Consider the following 18,613-nt stretch of genomic DNA (forward strand, 5'->3'; position numbering starts at 1 on the left):
GTACAGTATGGAAAAGAGGTTTTTTTAAATATAATGTAAAGCATATTTAAATTTTGAAACTTAAATTGTATTAATTCAAATTTAAATTATCAATTATATTTATTCAAATTTAGTATCAAATTTTGTAATTAAAATTTCTTAAATGGAAATTCTTGAGACATATATTTAAGGATTCTCGAGCATGTTTCAATTCCTGAGATACGCTCTTTTGACATTGTGCATGCAAATAATGTCTTTTGATTTAGTTCAAATTTTCCCTCAATATTGTAAATGGAGTAGTGTGGAAGTAGTAGTAGCAGTAGTGCTAGTAGTAGTAGTAGTGATAATTGTAGTTATAGGGGTAGCATGCAAATATTCCCTTTTTGATTATCTCCCTTATTGTTTCCTTAATGTTCGAAATTAATATACCCAATCATTCGTGAGTTACGCTCTTTTGACAACCTGTATACACATAATGTGTTTTGGTTTACTTAAGCACTCTCCTCAACTTTCTCTGAAAGGCTCTCCTGAATTCCTTTTGTCTTTTTGGAAAATAAAGTTCAAACATGCATACTTTTCTCAATAACATATACTATATGTAAGCAATGAAAGAATTGCCTAACTTACAGGCAATAACTTGAAGACTCTGGGGAGGTTGACATTGTAAAAGACATAATTACTGGATCTTTAAATAATGCTCAACAAAAAAATTCTCTTAAAACTTTGATGGGATGTATTTTTAGGAATGATAGGCGTGTGTGGGATGGACTGGTTGCCCTCCATTCACTTTGTGCTCTTAAATCAAACAGTTTGTAGTAACAAACTGTAAAAAAGAAGCAACCCGGCTCAATAGTAACCAAAACTCTAAAAAATGGAATTTTAATACCAGTAGATACATCAAAAGAATTGGATTTCTATACTGATTTCAAATATATATGTTTCATCAAGTTTAGTCTTACCCATCAAAAGTTACGAGCCTGAAAAAATATTCCTTATTTTCGAAAAAAGGGGAGAAACCCCTCTAAAAGTAATAGAATCTTAATGAAAATCAAACCATCAAATTCAGCGTATCAGGAAACCCTACTGTAGAAGTTTCAAGCTCCTATATGTAAAAATGGTGAATTTTGTATTTTTTTGCACGAAGAAAGATCACGGATGCATGTTTATTTATTTATTTGTTTTTATTTTTTTCAGGGTTGATTGTATCAACCCTGTGGTCCTAGAATATCGCTAGGGGACTCATTCGAACGGAAATTTAAAGTTCTAGTGCCCTTTTTAAGTGACCAAAGAAATTGGAGAGCAACTAGGCCCCCTCTCACGCTCATCTTTTCCCAAAGTCACCCGATCAAAACTTTGAGATAGCGATTTTGTTCAGCATAGTCGAAAATCTAATAAATATATCTTTGAGGATGATTTAATCCCCCACAGTCCCTGGGGGAAGGGCTGCAAGTTTTGAACTTTGCCCATTGTTTCTATATAGTATTGGTTATTGGGAAGTATACAGGCGTTTTGAGGATAGATTTTTTCGGGGGGGGGGGCGTAGGAGGGGGCTACGTGGGAGGATCTTTCCATGGAGGATGTTTCATGGGGGAAGGAACATTTCTATAAATGGGGCACCGGATTTCCCAACATTATTTAGAAAACGATCAGAAATTAAATAAAATAAAATAAAAACAAGTTGTTTCAACTGAAAATAAGGAGCAACATTAAAACTTAAAATGAGTAGAAATTATTACGTATATGTGGGGGTTCGCCCTCTAGTCAATACCTCGCTCTTTACGCTGAAGTTTTTTTAGTACTTTCAAAAGAGCTATCTATTATGGGCAGCGCAATCGCGCTGCCTAAGTAATGAATGATGTTTGAACAATGTATTATTTATTTTTTGTTTTTTTCTTCCAAACCAGGGCACTTCGTATTGAAGGATTTGTAGTAGAAACTTCGAAAATGGCTCATTTGATTGGAAATGGGAGTGGCTAGTACCCTTTTTAATAGTCGAAGTGATTGGAAGGCAACTAACACCCCTTCCACGCCCACCATTTCTCCAAACACATCCAATAAAAATTTTGAGATAGCCATTTTGTTCCACGCAGTTGAAAGTTCTGGAAATTATACCTTTGAGCAAGACACTCTCCCCACAGTCTTCAGGGCAAGGGTTATAAGTTATGCCCTGGGGGAAAATAAGGTTTTTATTGAAATCTTTTTCGTAGAAACTTGAAAAAGGGCTCATTCGATTGGAAATTAAAAGGGCTAGTGCTCTTTTTAATATTCGAAAATTATTTGAAGGCAACTAGCCCCCCTTCCACGCCCACTTTTTCCCCAAACACATCCAATAAAATTTTTAAATAGCTATTTTATTCAACGTAGTTGAAAGTTTTGGAAATTAAGTCTTTAAGGATGACAACCCCCGCACACAGCCTTCAGGGCAAGGGTTGTAAGTTATGCCCTGTGGTCATATAAGGTTTTTATAGAAAGCGGTGTTTTAGAAACTTCAAAAAGGGCTCATTCCACTGGATATTGAAAGGGCTAGTGCCATTTTTAGTTGTCGAAAGTGATTGAAGGGCAACTAACCCCCCTCTCATGCCCACCATTTCCCCAAACACATCCAATCAAAATTTTGAGATATCCATTTTCTTCAAAGTATTTGAAAGTTCAGGAAATTAGGTCTTTTAGGATGATAATCCCCTCACAGCCCTCAGTGCAAGGGTTGTAAGTTGTGCCCCGGGGGCATATAAGGCTTATATAAAAAGTTGTTGTAGAAGTTTCAAAAATGGCTCATTTGATTGAAAATTGAGAGAGCTAGTGCCCTTTTTAATAGTCAAAAGTGAGTGGAGAGTAATTAACCCCTCTCTCAGCCCACTATTTCCCCAAACACATTCAATCAAAGTTTTGAGATAGCCATTTTGTTCAACGTAGTTGAAAGTTCCGTAAATTATTTATTGAAGGATGACAACACCCCCCCCCCCAGAGCCCCCAAGGCAAAGGTTTCAAGTTATGCCCTGGGGGCATATAAGGTTTTTATAGATAGCGTCGAAGTGATAGTCGAAATAATTTTTAATAGTCGAAAGTGATTGGAGGGTAACTAACCCCCCTCTCACGACCACCATTCCCCCAAAGACATCCAAACCATTTTGTTTAACATAGTAGAAAGTTCTAGAAATTAGGTCTGAGGTTGAACCCCCCCCCCCCCCCCCAGCCCTCAGGGCAAGGGTTGTAAGTTATGCCCTGGGGGCATATAAGGTTTTTATTGAAAACGTTGTCGTAGAAACTTCAAAAGGGTTCATTTGATTAGAAATTGAAAGAGTTAGTGCCTTTTTTAATAGTTGAAAGTGATTGGAGAGCAAATAACGCTCCTCTCACGCCCACCATTTCCCCAAACATATACAATCAAAATTTTGAGATAGTCATTTTGTTTAACGTAGTTGAAAGTTCTGGAAATTAGTTCTTTGAGGATGACACCTCCCTCACAACCCTCCGGGCAACGGTTATAATTTATGACCTGAGGGCATATAAGGTGTTTATAGAAAGGATTGTCGTAGAAACACAAAAAGGCTCAATCAACTGGAAATTGAAATGCCTAGTGCCCTTTCTAATAGTCGAAAGGGATTGGAATGCTTGACATTTTTTGTAGTAAAGTTTGATGTGGGTACAATGTACCTTTTTTTTTTTTTTTTTTTTTTTTTTTTTTTTTTTTTTTTTTTTTTTGATCTTGGTACTTCGTATCGAAGGAGTTGTCGTAGGAACTTTGAAAAGGGTTCATTCGATTGAAAATAGAAAGGGTTGATGCTCTTTTTAATAGTCGAAAGTGATTGGAGGGCAACTAACTCTGGGCACTTCATATCAAAGGAGTTGTCGTAGGAACTTCGAAAAGGGCTCATTCGATTGAAAATAGAAAGGGCTGATGCTCTTTTTAATAGTCGAAAGTGATTGGAGGCAACTAAATCCCCTCCCACGCATACCCTCCCGTTTGCCCATTACGTTTAAAAACTAAATGTTGTTCAAAATATTTTGATTTTTGATTTAAAGATTAAATCAAATGCACTGTGTTAATGCTAATTCCCAATAAGGCATCTCCACAGTATCCCATGAACGACTCAGGGTATTATGATCAAATTTTCGGGGCTACTTCTGCTCTTAAAATTTAACCAAATCAAAATAGCTTAAGTGTATCCAAGCTATCAAGGAGTGTATACAGATTATTTGGCAAATGGTACGAAGTTTTCCATTTCAGGTCAACTAGAGGAGGTATGAAACTAAATTGAACACTACTATTTGTGTCCAGATTTTTAAAAGGGTTTATGCTGTTAATAATTGCTGAAAAATTTTCTCCAGCATACAAATAGCAGGCCAAACAATAAAGTCCTAAAAAAAAACGAAAAGATTTAAAGTATTATTTTCTTTTTTCCTTGAAAAGACTATGTCAGTATAAAACGAACAGAAATAAATAAAAAAAAAACTTTATCCACAAAATAAGTTTTTCAAATAAAAATAAGGAACTCCATTAAACCAAAAATGAGCAAAAATACCATCAAATAATCTATAAAGCGTGAAACTACCACAAATCAGCATCGCTAAATAAATGAAACCCAAAACGATCAGAAATTAAAATAAATAACCGAGTTAAACTCAAAACGAGCAGAAATTAACATAAGTTGGGGTCAAAACCCCTATGCCTTGCCAAGACCAGAACAGAATTTACACTCTACTGAAAAAATACAAATGAATGTGGATTGTCATTTTAATATACATGAACTGATATTTAGTAATCAAAATGTTAATATTATTTGATTTATTAAAGTTATAAAAGTAAAAACATTTATATTTTTCTGTAAAGTGCAAATTATGTTCTGGCCTTGGAAAGGCATAGGGTTTTGAGCTCAACTAATGTTAATATCCGCTCATTGATGCTGATTTGTGGTGGTTTCACGTTTGGTAGATTATTTTATTTTTGCTCATTTTTGGTTTAATGGAGTTCTTTACTTTTCTTTTAAAAACTTATTTTGTGGAAAAAGTTTTTTTAATTAATCTTAATTAAACGGCCTTTGTGATTCATGGATCATTCTCAAAGAATTGGAACAAAGTTTGAACTTTAGCGTAAAGAACAAGGTATTACTAGGGGGCGAACCCCCTCATATATTCAGTAATTTCTGTCATTTTTAAATTATATTGTTGCTCCTTACTTTCAGTTGAAAAAATTTGTTTTTTATTTAATAGGGCACTAGATCTTCCGAGTTCCAATCGAATGAGCTCCATCCGATCTGAAGTTCAGTAAAGCGCGAATGACAATCGCACTATAATTGGAGTACAAGGGGGAAACATCCCCCTTCATATATTTAGTAATTTCTTTTCGTTTTGAGTTTGAGTGGAACATCAATTTTATTCTTGGTACATTTTAAGCTTATGATTGGTTTCTTTTTTTATTAAGTCTAATATTTGTTTCTTTTAACTTTTTTTTATTCCAATATTCACGGCGTCAGGTACTTCAACGTATCTGATATGCCGCTATTCAATTACCTCTTGCAATGGCCACGCGATTTTAAATGTCGATTAAACCTTGTTTTGTAGGCGTCAACAGAGGGATTTGCAGGGATAATATCCCCAGGAAGATCGTTCCAGATAGAAGTGCAACGATGGAGGAAGCTGTTCCTCAAGTACTCGGTTTTGGCGTATCCTCCTTTAGATAATTGGACCGAGCTGTGTGCCTTCGTGTCTGCCTTGTCGGCTGGACAAAGGGGGGCACAATTCCAGAGAGCTCGTCTGAGGGAGGCGAATTCATGTACTTGTAGAAAACAGCCATCGACGCTACATCAAACCTTTCATTTAGAGGCTGGAGTAATTCTTGTGTAGAGGAGCAGCCCGCCCTATTTGCCCTATTCTGGATCTTCTGAAGTGGTGCCAACAGCGTTTTCGGAGCACCAGCAAATAGCGGGCATCCATATTCAGCTATGGGTCTGATGCAAGAATTGTAGAGTGGGATGATCGAGCTTGATGGAAGAAGGTTTTTGCAGCGAAGAGTAACTCCCAGCTTTCTTGCGCAGGAGGGTTCTCACCCGATCAAGGTGGTTGTTCCAAGAGAGATCGGGGGAGAATTGAATCCCCAGTAGACGAAGCTCGTCGACTCTCTTTATAGCTTCATTTTTGAAGATGAAACTGGGGTGTTCACGTGGCACCTTTGATCGGGTAATTAGAAGCTCCTTTGTTTTCGATGCATTGAAGTTGGTCATCCATGCATCAGACCACCTTTCGATTTTAAAAAGATCTATCAGTACTGAAAGGCAGGCTTGTGTTGGGTCTTCGTGTTTAGGGATGGCTGAGTGTGTCGTGGTATTGTCGGCAAAATAATGCAGAGGGTTTTCGAGGCTGTCTCCCATGTCTTTTATGTAGATAAGGAAGAGTGTAGGTCACAAGATACTGCCCTGGGGTACCCCTGCTTTCACTCGGCATTCGCGGGAAATTAATCCGCCTATAACAACCTACAGTGACCGATCGTAGAGAAAACTCTTAGTCACTTTTGACTGGCAACCACGACGACAATACACATAGAGTTTCTTTAGCAGGCCAAGGTGTCATATCCTATCAAAAGCTTTTGCAATGTCGACGGATAGCAGCCTGATGCCGCATTCCATTGCCAGTAGTTCTATCCACTCCTGATACTGGGCCACTAGGCAGTCTAATGTTGAGCGTTTCCGGCGGAATCCATATTGGCGATCGTCTAGAAGGTCATTTGATTCCAGGTACTGAAGAAGTGTTGACTTTCGCTCTCGTAGACTTTGCCAACACAGGAGAGAAGGCTAATAGGCCTGTAGGAGCCCGATGTTGGATCGCCTTCTGGCTTTAGAGTTTGTATAACATGGGCGGACTTCCATGTTCGTGGGAAGGTTCCGGAGCAAAAGCACAGCCGGAAAAGCAATGACAAGGGTCCAGCTAGTTCGGCACTGCAGGATTTGAGGACAACATTTGGTATGTTGTCAGGACCCGTGGCTTTGGTCACATCCAGATGTTGCAGAATGCGAAGGATCTTGGGAGCGGAAAAATTCACGTGTTCGAGGACAGTGTCGGTTCGGTCGGAGAATTTGGCACTTCTCTACCGTCATCGTCTAGATTCGAGAATTCGGCAAAAGCCTTAGCAAGAGCTTCAGCCTTTGCCTGTAGATCTTGTACCACTGTCCCGTTACTCTGGAGAGAAGGAATTGCGGTCCCCTTGGACGACGGTAAAGCCTCCTTGACAATTTTCCACCAACTCTTTGCCGAAGCAAGTTGAAGTTTGGTGGCGAATTTCTCCTTATACTGAACCCGGGACTGCCGAATCGCTCGAACTGCATCTTTGCGCGCATTTATGAATGTAATTCTGTCCTCTTTGCTCTTCGAAAGTAGCCATCGCTTGTGTGCCTTTTGCTTTGCTCGGATTGTCTTCTTACACTGGGCGTTGAACCAAGGTTTGTCCTTACTGGACAACTTGATCCGCTTTGAAGGGATATGCTTTTCGACAGAGTCAACTATGGCCTGATGGTACTTATCTGCAGCTTTCTCTGGACCTTCCAGGAGGAAGGCTCTCCACTGCTGAGAAAAAAGAGTTTCTCTAACCGTCCCAACCACCTCTTTTGTATAGCCAGATTGTTCGTTCATGCTTTACTGGAGGCGGAATACGTAGATTTCCACGTGCAACGACGTCAACGTGGTAACTGGTGAAAGCATGAGCGTCTAACATAGAGAAGTCAGGGTGATCTGTCAGAAAGAGGTCAATACAAGATGATCCTTTTAGGCTGTGATACGCGTTAAAATCGACAAGTTTTTCCAGCCCGTAAGAGAGAGATAGATCATACAAGTCCGACCCGTCCGTATCAGTATTTTTGCTCTAAAGCCACACGCTATGATGGACGTTGAAGTCTCCATGAAGAATAATGGCAGACTTAGCGTGCTTGTCCCGAATATATTCAAGGGAGGTTTCAATGTAGCTGGTAATCTGGTAAGTTGGAGGGTTATACACGGTACCGACAATCACGGATTTATTTAGGAGGGTCACCCTGACCCACAGAGCTTCTTCGCCTGCTGAATCCGGTATGTTCAGTTATGAATAAGGTATCTGGCTCTGCATATAAACACCGACACCTCATCCTCTGTATTTAGCACCTACAATACGCTCTCGATCCCACCTGAGGAGCGTGTATCCCTGTATGGCAACCTCACTGCTCTGAGTTTCCTCGTTTAGAATGGTCTCAGTGATGCACATGATAGATGGCTTGACCGAGTTCACTAAATGTAGGAACCAGTCAAACTCAGATCTGAGACCTCGTACATTGCAGTGGGCTACTGTAAACAAGTCCGTTTGGATGGTCGGTGGACGTGCTACAGGTCGTCGTCGAAATGGCTGTTTGGTCCGATGCTTTTTGTTGTTAATCATAACCAGGTAAAAGAAGCTTTGCCGGGTTTAATACAGAAACTTTAGTTTCTGTATTATAATTTCTAGATATTATAATATAATATCTATTTGGGCTCATTCCTGCCTAATGTAATGTCTTAAAATTTTAATTGGGGTACAACAAAGACGACTTCCTCGTTAATTCGTCGAGCAATTTCTGTTCGCTTAGAGTTTGAGTTAAATATTAATTTAATTTTTTGTAAACTGTAAGTTCATTATTGGTTTTATTTTTATTAAGTTGTTTCTTTTAACTTTTAGTTGATTATTCATTGTAATGTCTGTTATCTTTTTAAATCTTGCTGAAGACATAATTTCGCTCTTTACTTCTGTTAAAAAAAACTTTTTTTTTATTTAATACACAAAAAAGACATATATGCATATAAAAGTTGAATAAATCAAGCAGTAGCACTCAAAACTTTGAAATTATAACTTCTCTGCCTCTAAAGCGTTCCCTATAAAACTTTCCACTGCCATAATTACCTCCCTAGAAGAGGTCTCTTAAGATACCTAGGAGCCGTGGTACATCCCAGCCAAAAAAGCCTTATATTTTTCTTGGGTTCTCCAAAATTTGGCAATTACTCATAAATTGTTCCTGGCCATCCTCATATTCCCCACAAATGGGACAAGCGCTCCAACCTCCCTGGTCATCTTCATCATAAGAATCCCCGTGTCCCCTAGGCAATGGCAAACAATTTGCTTGCACCTCCAACCAATACTTCACTGTCCTCCATGGTAGGTTCAGTCTCAAGTAAAATTCCTCTCCATGCACTACTTTGATCTGCTTATAAAATCTTAAGAGTGCATGACTTTTCAACACCAGTAAGCCAAATCTGAATCTCCTGGTCCTTAAGGCGCAAATCCAACATACTAAGAAAATAATCAGATTTGCAATTGGACCCTGGCCCTCATCCCATTTTCATGAGAAGTCAGATTTATCCTGCAGATTTTAAGCCTGTTTTGGCCATGCTTCCTTTTTAGAAAATTTCAACATCCCACCTTAAGCCGCCTTTGCTAGATGGTTACCGGGCAAATTTATTATCTGTAACCAAAAACCTAATCATCTGTATAATCCTCTTATGATGCAAGTTCGGTAAACCCAGGTCATCTATAACAACGAAACTACTAAAATTATTAGTCAAGTCTACTTCTTTTTTAAAATACATAAACTGCAGAGACTCCAATTGTCTCACTGCAGTGGCTTCCCACAACTCGCTGCCATAATGGGCAACTGCTAGGTTTTAGTCATGAAGATGTACTTATGCATCTTCATTATCTTAAATCCTATTATGTGCTTCTGCTGGAGTAGACCACATGTAGCTGCCTGTCCACGTGAAATCAGCAACTCAATGTGTTTGGTCCTGGTCCCAGTTGCTGTGAGCACATATCCCAAGTACTTATATCTCGGGGCTACTTTTATTGACTCACCTTTATAAGTAAATGATAAATCAGGCCTGTCCATTTGGGTTTTCACTATGAAAGATGACAATCTGAGTCTTGGATGCGTTTAGCTTCAATTTCTCTTTTTTCTAAGTAAACCTCAGCTAAATTTGGGAGAGTTTGAAGCTTCTTGGCTAAGTTCCCCTCCAAAGCTGTGTCATCTACAAATAGTAAACAATGAAATAGAATATTCGCTAATGACATGACCGGGGCCCATCTCTGTTCAAGGTACTCTGCCAAATCATTAATATATAAAGTGAAGAACTTCAGTGACAGCATGCCTCCTTGATGTACCCCATTGAAGGTTTCTAAATGGCCTAGATACACCTTGTTTAGAAATACAGTATATTGAGTGGTCGTTCAAAGAAATAGTACATACAGTACTATATTAAAATAAATTTGATAAAGACACTCAATGAGTAGAATTCCTACTAGAAACTGTTGATTGTGTGCTGCTTGCCATCACGGCCATTCAAATTCCTCAATGTCACTCCTAGAGTCTTGGTGAGATTCTTATTAGTTCTTCTCTTTCCAGATGAAGATGCCTCTGTTGGAGAAGGTGAAGAGGAACAAAGAAGTGTCAACTACTTCATTTCTAATGAAGTGCATTTTTCTTCCAGCAAAATGATCAGGTATTTTATTTCTCTTTAGTATTATAAAGTATTACTAAAATAAGTGTTTTCTGGTTGTTTTTATTATGCCATGCTTGGTTTTGGTAACAAAAGGATGCATTGTCGTACATCTAATAAAGAGAGTAAAATCAGAATGAACAGGACTTTTTTTCTGAAGAGAGCAAAATAAAATAGAATTATCAATCAATTATTTCGGAAACGTTACAATTACCAGCAGATAAACAAGATTAGATCTAGAACACGAAAAAAAATAAAGCAACAATACAAGTATTCAAATTCATAAAAATTGTCAAAGTACAATTTTTTTTTACTGATTGTAAATTAATATTTTAAGTGTTAATTTTTATTAGTTAATTCTCAGTTAATTTAGCTTAGTTAACGGTTGTTTGTTTGATGTCTTTAACAAGAGCTTTCCAACTGTTTTTCCATGGACCCTGGTTAGATATTAAATGCCATTTTGGTTTTTGTTAGTTATCGTGTTCCAAGCCCTTCCTTAAGTTGTTTGATTACAACATGAAGAATAAAACCCAAGAAACGCTTGTCTCACTTGTGAATAGGAAAGGAAAGGCTTAAGGCATTGGTATTGAGCATAAATATATATAGTGGCAGAAAGAGATTCCTATGATATAGGCTATGTAGTCTAGAGGGGAGGGCTGTAAAAATTCAAGTTGAGCTTTGGATTTGTAAACTCGGGTCGTTTGCTTTCATTTGTCATTGTGTGGGATACAAAAATGGACTCTCATGCCTTTTTTTAGGTTTTGCTTGTATAACTGTTATTTCTTTGAGAATATGCCTGGTCGAAAAGCTTTAGATTTTTTTTAATTATTGTGTCTGTATAATCAAAGGTCGAGGATAGCAGTGACTACAAAACCAATTTGAAAAAAAGTTCTATGTCCCATTAAGTTTTATAGGAGTATTGTGGACACAGCTTAAATACAGTGATTATAAAACAATCTGAATTGAGCTGTTGTTTTGAGGGCTCCATATTGAAATTGTGTTTATTTGGCTGTTCTAGATCATGGTAATCCAAAATTACTCCACAAACCTGAGTAGACTCTTCCGAACTACTACTATTATGCAACTTGTAATTGGCTCTTTTTTTGTTTGTTGTGACAAAATGCCGTTGAGATTTTGTTTGTCATGACACAACCTGATAAAGCAGCATTGCTTTATGAAGCTGCAAGTGTCTGAAGCTATCCAGCAATCTGTTCCTTCAAAGGGAATTTAGAATAATTCATGGGACAAACCCTGCTTCAACGTTTAACGGGAAAAGCCATTAAGTTTAGAAGATTGGTACAAGATGGAAGCATACTAAAGCTGACATGAACTGGCTCTTATTTATCGAATCCCGAAAAGATTCTCTCAATATCACCTACTTAGGTAGAGTAGAGTTAGAAACAATTTTGTCTTTGTTGATGATCACATGCGAATTATCATGAAAGGCTACTCCAACAGAAGCATGCTTTTTGCGCAACTTTAGCTCCATATGCTTTACATTTGGTTTCTAATAAAAATAAAAAACAACGACCTCTTTTCAAAACTTTCTGTTTAGGTGCGATTCGTCTTGTCTTGTAGCATAGCATTCACAAAAGCTGTAGAAGTGGACCATGGTAACAGGTGAATAGATGCACGACCATTAAAAGTATATGAAACATTTTGCTCTGAATGAGATTGTTGTGTTTTAGTGATATTCATGTCTTCTGAATAGTTTACTACTGATGATTTATCTGTTTTCCTAATTTGTTGGGTATTATCAGTTTGTACAGTAGATAACTAATAACTCAAAAATTCTGTGTAATCTTGAGGGTTCTTTTCTGTATTGTACTCTTTTAAAATTGTATTCCGGAACTTGAAAGTGCGCACAAAAAAACTACGATTTTTCTAGACTTATCATACTTATCAAAAGTTTCACAGAAAAACAGCAATTCTCTTAGAGGCTGAACGATCCAGCACTACCCCGTAGCGTTTACAGCTATTCCGATGATCATCTTGTGATGTTTTTAATTTTATATCGCTTTTAATTTTGATAGAATTGATCTATACAGTCAGTATGTAAGTAGGGAAGCCCTTTCGACGCCGAAACGACACCACTGTTGCCATCTATAATTGAGTCTAACGCTGACAGGCTATAATTTATTCAAGGATTATTGATCCACGACGGGGAGAGAATTTCTGATAAATTGATTGCATAATCGACTAGGACAAGAGGGGAAGTAGATTTCTGGGAAATTGATTACATAATCTGACGGTGAATTATTGATTCTAACGGGACAAGATCACATGTCTCTTTCTAAGTCAATCAGGGAAGTTACGTAAGGTTTGCCAGTATATCACAATTCACCTTCGAGATTTTGTATATAACCTTACATGCGTTGTGGTTAAACTATCATACTGTTTTAAGACATCATGGATAAAGCATTGAATATTGATGAGTTGGAAACTTTGGCTACATCGATTTATAATGTGAGTTCTGTAATAATAAATTTTCTTAGGTTATTTCCAAATAAAATCATTTTACATAGTCCCCCTCTAGTAAATTCAAATTCAGGGTTTACCCCCTCCCAATACAAATCACCACTATATGATGTTTATACTCGATAGAAAGCGTAAAATATACTTTTTTTTACCATGTAAACCTCCCCCCTCCCCCCTGTTTACGATTTTAATTCTTTCATTGGACATAATTCTGTTTTTTGATAAATTTATTCTTTCTGTATCCTACCTAAAAGTGACAGCCAACTTTCTGTCAACCCTTAGATAATAATATACTGTTTCCGTCTAAGCCGCTAACCTGACTTAAACATTTCTGCTAAGATTTAAATAGGGATAATTATTGATATCTTTCAAGTGCATCCTGTATCTTAATTCGCGTGAATTACGATAGCGGCTTAGCCAAAGGTTTCGCTGTTAGAGTGCATATTATTCCTTTTTTCTAGCTTTCTTTCGATAAAGTGTCTTTTATATTCTCAGTGGGAGAGGGGGTGAAAACTATGGTTTTTAACTTTGATAATATTAGGCTAGAAAGCATAATTATTTAGGAGTTGCATGAAGACTATATTATGCGTAAATTAGCTAGCATTTTTAACCTATGATTGCAAATTTTAGGCCTATGAGCTGTTGGGTTAACGATCTTTTTTTTATCTAATTTAAAGCTTATATCTAAATACCCTCTGTTTCTTTTGCTACTAACGTTTCTATCTGTCGCAAAATTTCAACTTTTTCTTTACTGAAAAGGGAGAGGGGCTTGTTTGAGACAAATGCTTTATAGATGAAATTATACCTTACAATAAATTCTGGTTTGGAGTGGGGGTACTAATATTTCTTCTGTAAAAAGGGGAATTGTTATTTTATACTAAATTTTTTTTTCTTTTTAAGGATAATTTTGATGAATGTGTGCCTCCCCCTCAAAAGAGAGCTAAGGCTAATGTTGCTACTCCAATGCAACAACTGGAGATAGCTGAGCCATCCAGGGCCACGCTTTACAAGCCCCCTGTGTCCTCCATGCAGACAGCAATACAGTCTGGTCAAAAACCGAAAAGAGAATGGGCGGCTGCTCACAAGATGATGAACCCAACTGGCTCATCTGTACAAGCTAGTGACATCGCCGCCGCCACCGCATCGATGCAAGCCACTGATACTGCTGACCCGTCCATTCTCCAATACACACTACCAGGACCATCTGGCACACAAGTCCAGTCGGAATATGGAAATGTAAGCATTTTTACCTCTACTTTCTATCTGGTTAGAAAAAAAAAGATTTCTACCTATTTCTTCTATCTTTTTTAGGCCTTTCATTTCACCATTTTTCAACACAGTAAAAGCGTGTTAGGGATATTAAAATACATTTTTCGCTATTTTTCATCCTGATAAAATATAGCGTTCTCTCTTTGAATTGTTTAATTGTTGCATACACTCAGCCAGCTGAATTCTCTTAGTGAAGCCAAATAAAAAGGTACTTTATTCCGGTCATAATTTCCCATAGTAAGTAGCAAAATCTTTGCGATATAAACTGCTTTATTAGCGAATGCTTCACCTTTCTTCTACAAATATTATAAAACAGCTTTCTATCGGAATGAGTTGTGTATCATGAGAGGATATGGCCTGAAAGGGATAGGCTATCCATTTCAAATCAAGTAAAGACCCCGTTTTTTTCAAAGCAGATAGAGTATTAATATGAAACTTTTTGAGGGGTTGTTTGAACAAAATCAAAACCTCCTATGTCATCTTTTAGATTGTAAATATCTTATATTAAGTTGGAACTTTCAGAATATATAGAGTAAACCAAATGCTACTAAGCACATGTAAATAATAATCCAATTTTAAAAATAGGGTGATTTAGACACTTTGAAAACGTGCAATTTTCTTTTATAGTTTGCATTGGTTCCATATTCGCCATTTCCCCCCTGCTCGTCAGTTGGATAAGAAGACGCGCCTGTGGAGTTCTGCAACAATTCACCATGGAATGGTATTTTTAACGAAATTCATGTCAATATTGATGATTCTTTAACTGATTATTTTAATGTAGATAGTAGCGCAGTTGAGGAGGGGGACTTACCTTTGCTAAGTCCGAATACTTTGCAGCTTTTAGTGTATTTTGCCAATGAATTAACGGTGAACCCCCCCCCCACTGATTACATGAACACACTTTAAACAAATGAAGTGGCTTCGAACAGCCCTATTGCTGAACAATGTGGGGGTGGGGGTGCTGATAATATACAAGAGGGGGAGGAGGAGGATGAAATGGCTTCGAACAACCCTATTGATCAACAATGTGGGGGAGGGGTGGTGATAATATACAAGAGGGGGAGGAGGAGGGTGACAATACCCAATTTATGGGTTTTCCTGACTTTCAGCTGTCAAATTCAATTTTAAATACGATAGTTGTCTACACTGCGACTTTTAGGGATCCTTTTAATTTGCTTATGGGGGGTAATTTTGTATTTGATCCTAAACAAATTGTCTATATATATGTAAATAGAATTCGTGCACTCTTATAAAACTAGATTCAGTAGTGGGGGGGGGGGGGTAGGGATTGAATTAAGGTTTAAATTGTTTTAAAGGTGTTTTATTTAAATGAGGTTAAAAGCAAAGTTTATCATCATTATGTACTTACCAAGACGCAAGTTGTATATTCACATTTATAAAGTAAAGAAACAGTTTTTATGGATTGGGTAGGCCAAATTATAACGTATCTCGAAAATTATAACGAAAATAGTAGAAGATAAGTGATTTTGTTTACTGGAGATTTTAGCGTAAGAATTTGTAAATTTAAAAAAGATTTTATTTTAAGAGGGGGGGGGGGGTCTGAGAGGGATATAGTTTTAAAATATAATCCCGATTTAGAAGGATGTCAGGGCGTTCAACGAATCTGTTTTGAGACAGGTCAAAAATGTTTCATGTACGCTTTCCTCATGCCAGCATTTGAGCCTCTAGCACGTGACGCCACAAAGACGAATTTAGAATACTGGGCTGTACATGGGACGGTAGGATCCGATTTTCCCACTGTAGATTTTTCTTGTTTAGAGGGAAAATACCCAGTAACGCTCAGGTCCATTGATATTTTTGAAAGGGAAAAAGCCCATTTAAATATCGGTGTTACTGTGGTTCAGTATGAAACTGAATTTGAGAATGGGGCTCGTTCTAAAAAGAAGGGGGTGGTGTTCCCAGTAAGGGGCCCGTCAATTCAAGTGGTGAAGCACTGGGTTTGGTTGTACACACCACCTAGTGACCTCAATGCAATTGGCCATTTCAACCCAGTTACAGACATCAGTAGAGTTTTGGGGGGGGGTAAGAAAATAGGGGTATGTCTCTACTGTCCGTTATGCTTGTCACAATTTCTTAGCGACTTAAAACTACGGGATCACATGAAGCATTGTAGACGGTATGGCTATCAGTCAGTGACAATGGTTTCGGGGTATATGACCGTTTTACGTTTTAAAAATTTTCAAAATATACTCCTCCAAAGCTCTAAAATATATTTAGACTGTGAAGTAACATTGATGGAACTGAACATTCCTTAATTTCCGAATCAAACCGAAAAACATTGAGCCAGAGCGGTCTCCTACGCTCATGCACAAAGAGACAGTTCTAACACTACGCAGTTGTTAGAAATAGTTGAAACGTTGGATTAGGGTGAGTGCATGGTCAAGGCACTGACCAAATTAATTGGCTCCACTAATGGCGCTGTTTCTCGATTTAGAAATACCCATTACCCAATGTTATTCTCTGCAGAGGATCGTCTCGCGATTAAAAATCAAAAAATATGTTGGGTTTGTTAGGGGGAGTTTGAAGAGGGGGATAAGGGGAAAGGCAATAGGAGGAAAAGAGAGGGACGGGGAAATTCAGAGACCACAATCACGTTTGGCAGAAAATATCCTCTGGGGACAGTATTTTTAGAGGGGTAGCACACCGATCATGTAACGTCAATGGAACCCAAGAGTTTTTCATTCCAGTTGTAATTTATAATTCAAATTATGATATAAAATTTATTTTACCGGCATTGGCACGTATGCACAGGGAGGGGGGGGGAGTAGATAGTCCATGGGTAAATATTTCATTTGCCAATTATATCAACCCCAGATCAGCTGAGAAGTTAGTGCTTTTCGAGTTGAAATGGAAGGTAGTGAATAACGGGCATACATGTCTGAATAAATTCAGGTTTTTCGATTCGTATAGTTTTTTCCCCAAAGTATTGAGTCAATTGATTCAAGTGCTGAAAAACGACAATTTTGATAGTTTTCCTTTGCTTAAACAGCACTTTCCAGACAGTGAAATATTTGATCTGTTGACCTATAAAGGTGTAAATGCAAACGACTACTTCTCCTCTGGCGTTTATTTAAGCAAGTTAAAACTACGTTCAATGGAAGCCTTCTTTAATTCACTCGCCAACAGTGAATGCACTGCCGAGGAATATGGATTTGCCAAGAAAGTGTGGGCTAAGGGTAACTATAAAAATGGGTTGAATTATTGTAGACTGTACTTGGCCAGTGAAGTTTTGAATCTGTTAGATACTGTCAATAAAAACACAGATCAAATCTATTCAGAGTGTTGACTAGATATAGGATATTATTTTTCACACCACATTTGGTGATGGACTTGATTTTCAAAATTAGTAGGGAATAAATACGCTTGATAACTAATGTAGCTCAACACCTTTTTGTAGAAAGGTCAATGAGGGGTGGGTATGTTTTTCATGGAGATCGCGTTTTGACAACAGATCCAAGCGGGCAAGACACTGCTGTAAAGTCAAATGCAGTTTTCCTTGATATGAACGCGTTATATCCCTCGGCAATGTCTCACTACTCTTTGCCGTGTGGGAACTATAAAAGGCCTGAGAATCCTTGTGAGCTCCCCAACATTAACACCGTCAAGGACAATGGGCCACAAGGATGGTTCTTTGAAATTGATGGTCTCAATCCATTGGCGCTTCATGATTCAGTCAGAGATTTTGTTTTCCCCTGTATCAATAGACCAGTGACCAAGGACTCACTGAGTCCATACAATCGATCATGGGTTGAGGATATGGAGATCCACTGGATCCCCTCCAAGCAGAAACTGATTGCAGATCTGGATCCTAAAGAGAATATCGTTGTTCACCATGTGATTTTGCGCTGGATGGTGAACAATGGTTTCAAGATCACCAAAATACATAGGGTCCTGTAATTCAATCAAAAACTATATTTGAAGACGTTTATCGACACCTTTGTTGATAAACGCTCTCGGGCAAACAGTAAAGTAGAAAAGGAAATGTACAAGCTCATTCTAAATTCAGCGTTTGGCGAAATGTGTGAAAGCGTACGGAACAGATCTCGTTGTGACGTCGTAACTGACCCTCAAGAATGTGCACGAATTATTGCAGATCCCAATTTTACATCGTTTACGAGCATAGAGAAAAGCATGGTTCTTCTACACAGGAAAAAGAGATATGTGGTACTGAACAAGAATATAGCAGGAGGTAGTTCAGTACTTGAAATTTCCAAAAAGCTCATGTTGTCGTTTTTTTACAATGTGTGCAAGGTACAATGGCCGAGGGAGGTTCAAGTTTACTATGGAGATACAGATTCTCCGCTTTTATCAGTAAAAACCGGTGATTTATTTGAGGATTTAGATATTGGGAAGCAAATCAACTTGTTAATGTATTACACTAAAT

General features: G+C 37.9%; 1 protein-coding gene across 1 annotated transcript in view; it reads left to right on the plus strand.

Moving 5' to 3' along the window:
- Window positions 1-18,613, plus strand: part of Dhc64C (dynein heavy chain, cytoplasmic) — a 275,177-nt gene that overhangs the window by 23,167 nt on the left and 233,397 nt on the right. The window contains exon 2 of the mRNA XM_089096466.1: window positions 10,368-10,464. Coding sequence (XP_088952592.1) covers window positions 10,368-10,464 — 97 coding nt within the window. The remainder of the gene's footprint in view (window positions 1-10,367; window positions 10,465-18,613) is intronic.

This window comes from Artemia sp. Qi Xiang Cuo, chromosome 11 (assembly GCF_049724085.1).
Source record: "Artemia sp. Qi Xiang Cuo chromosome 11, ASM4972408v1, whole genome shotgun sequence".
Lineage (NCBI taxonomy): Eukaryota > Metazoa > Arthropoda > Branchiopoda > Anostraca > Artemiidae > Artemia > Artemia sp. Qi Xiang Cuo.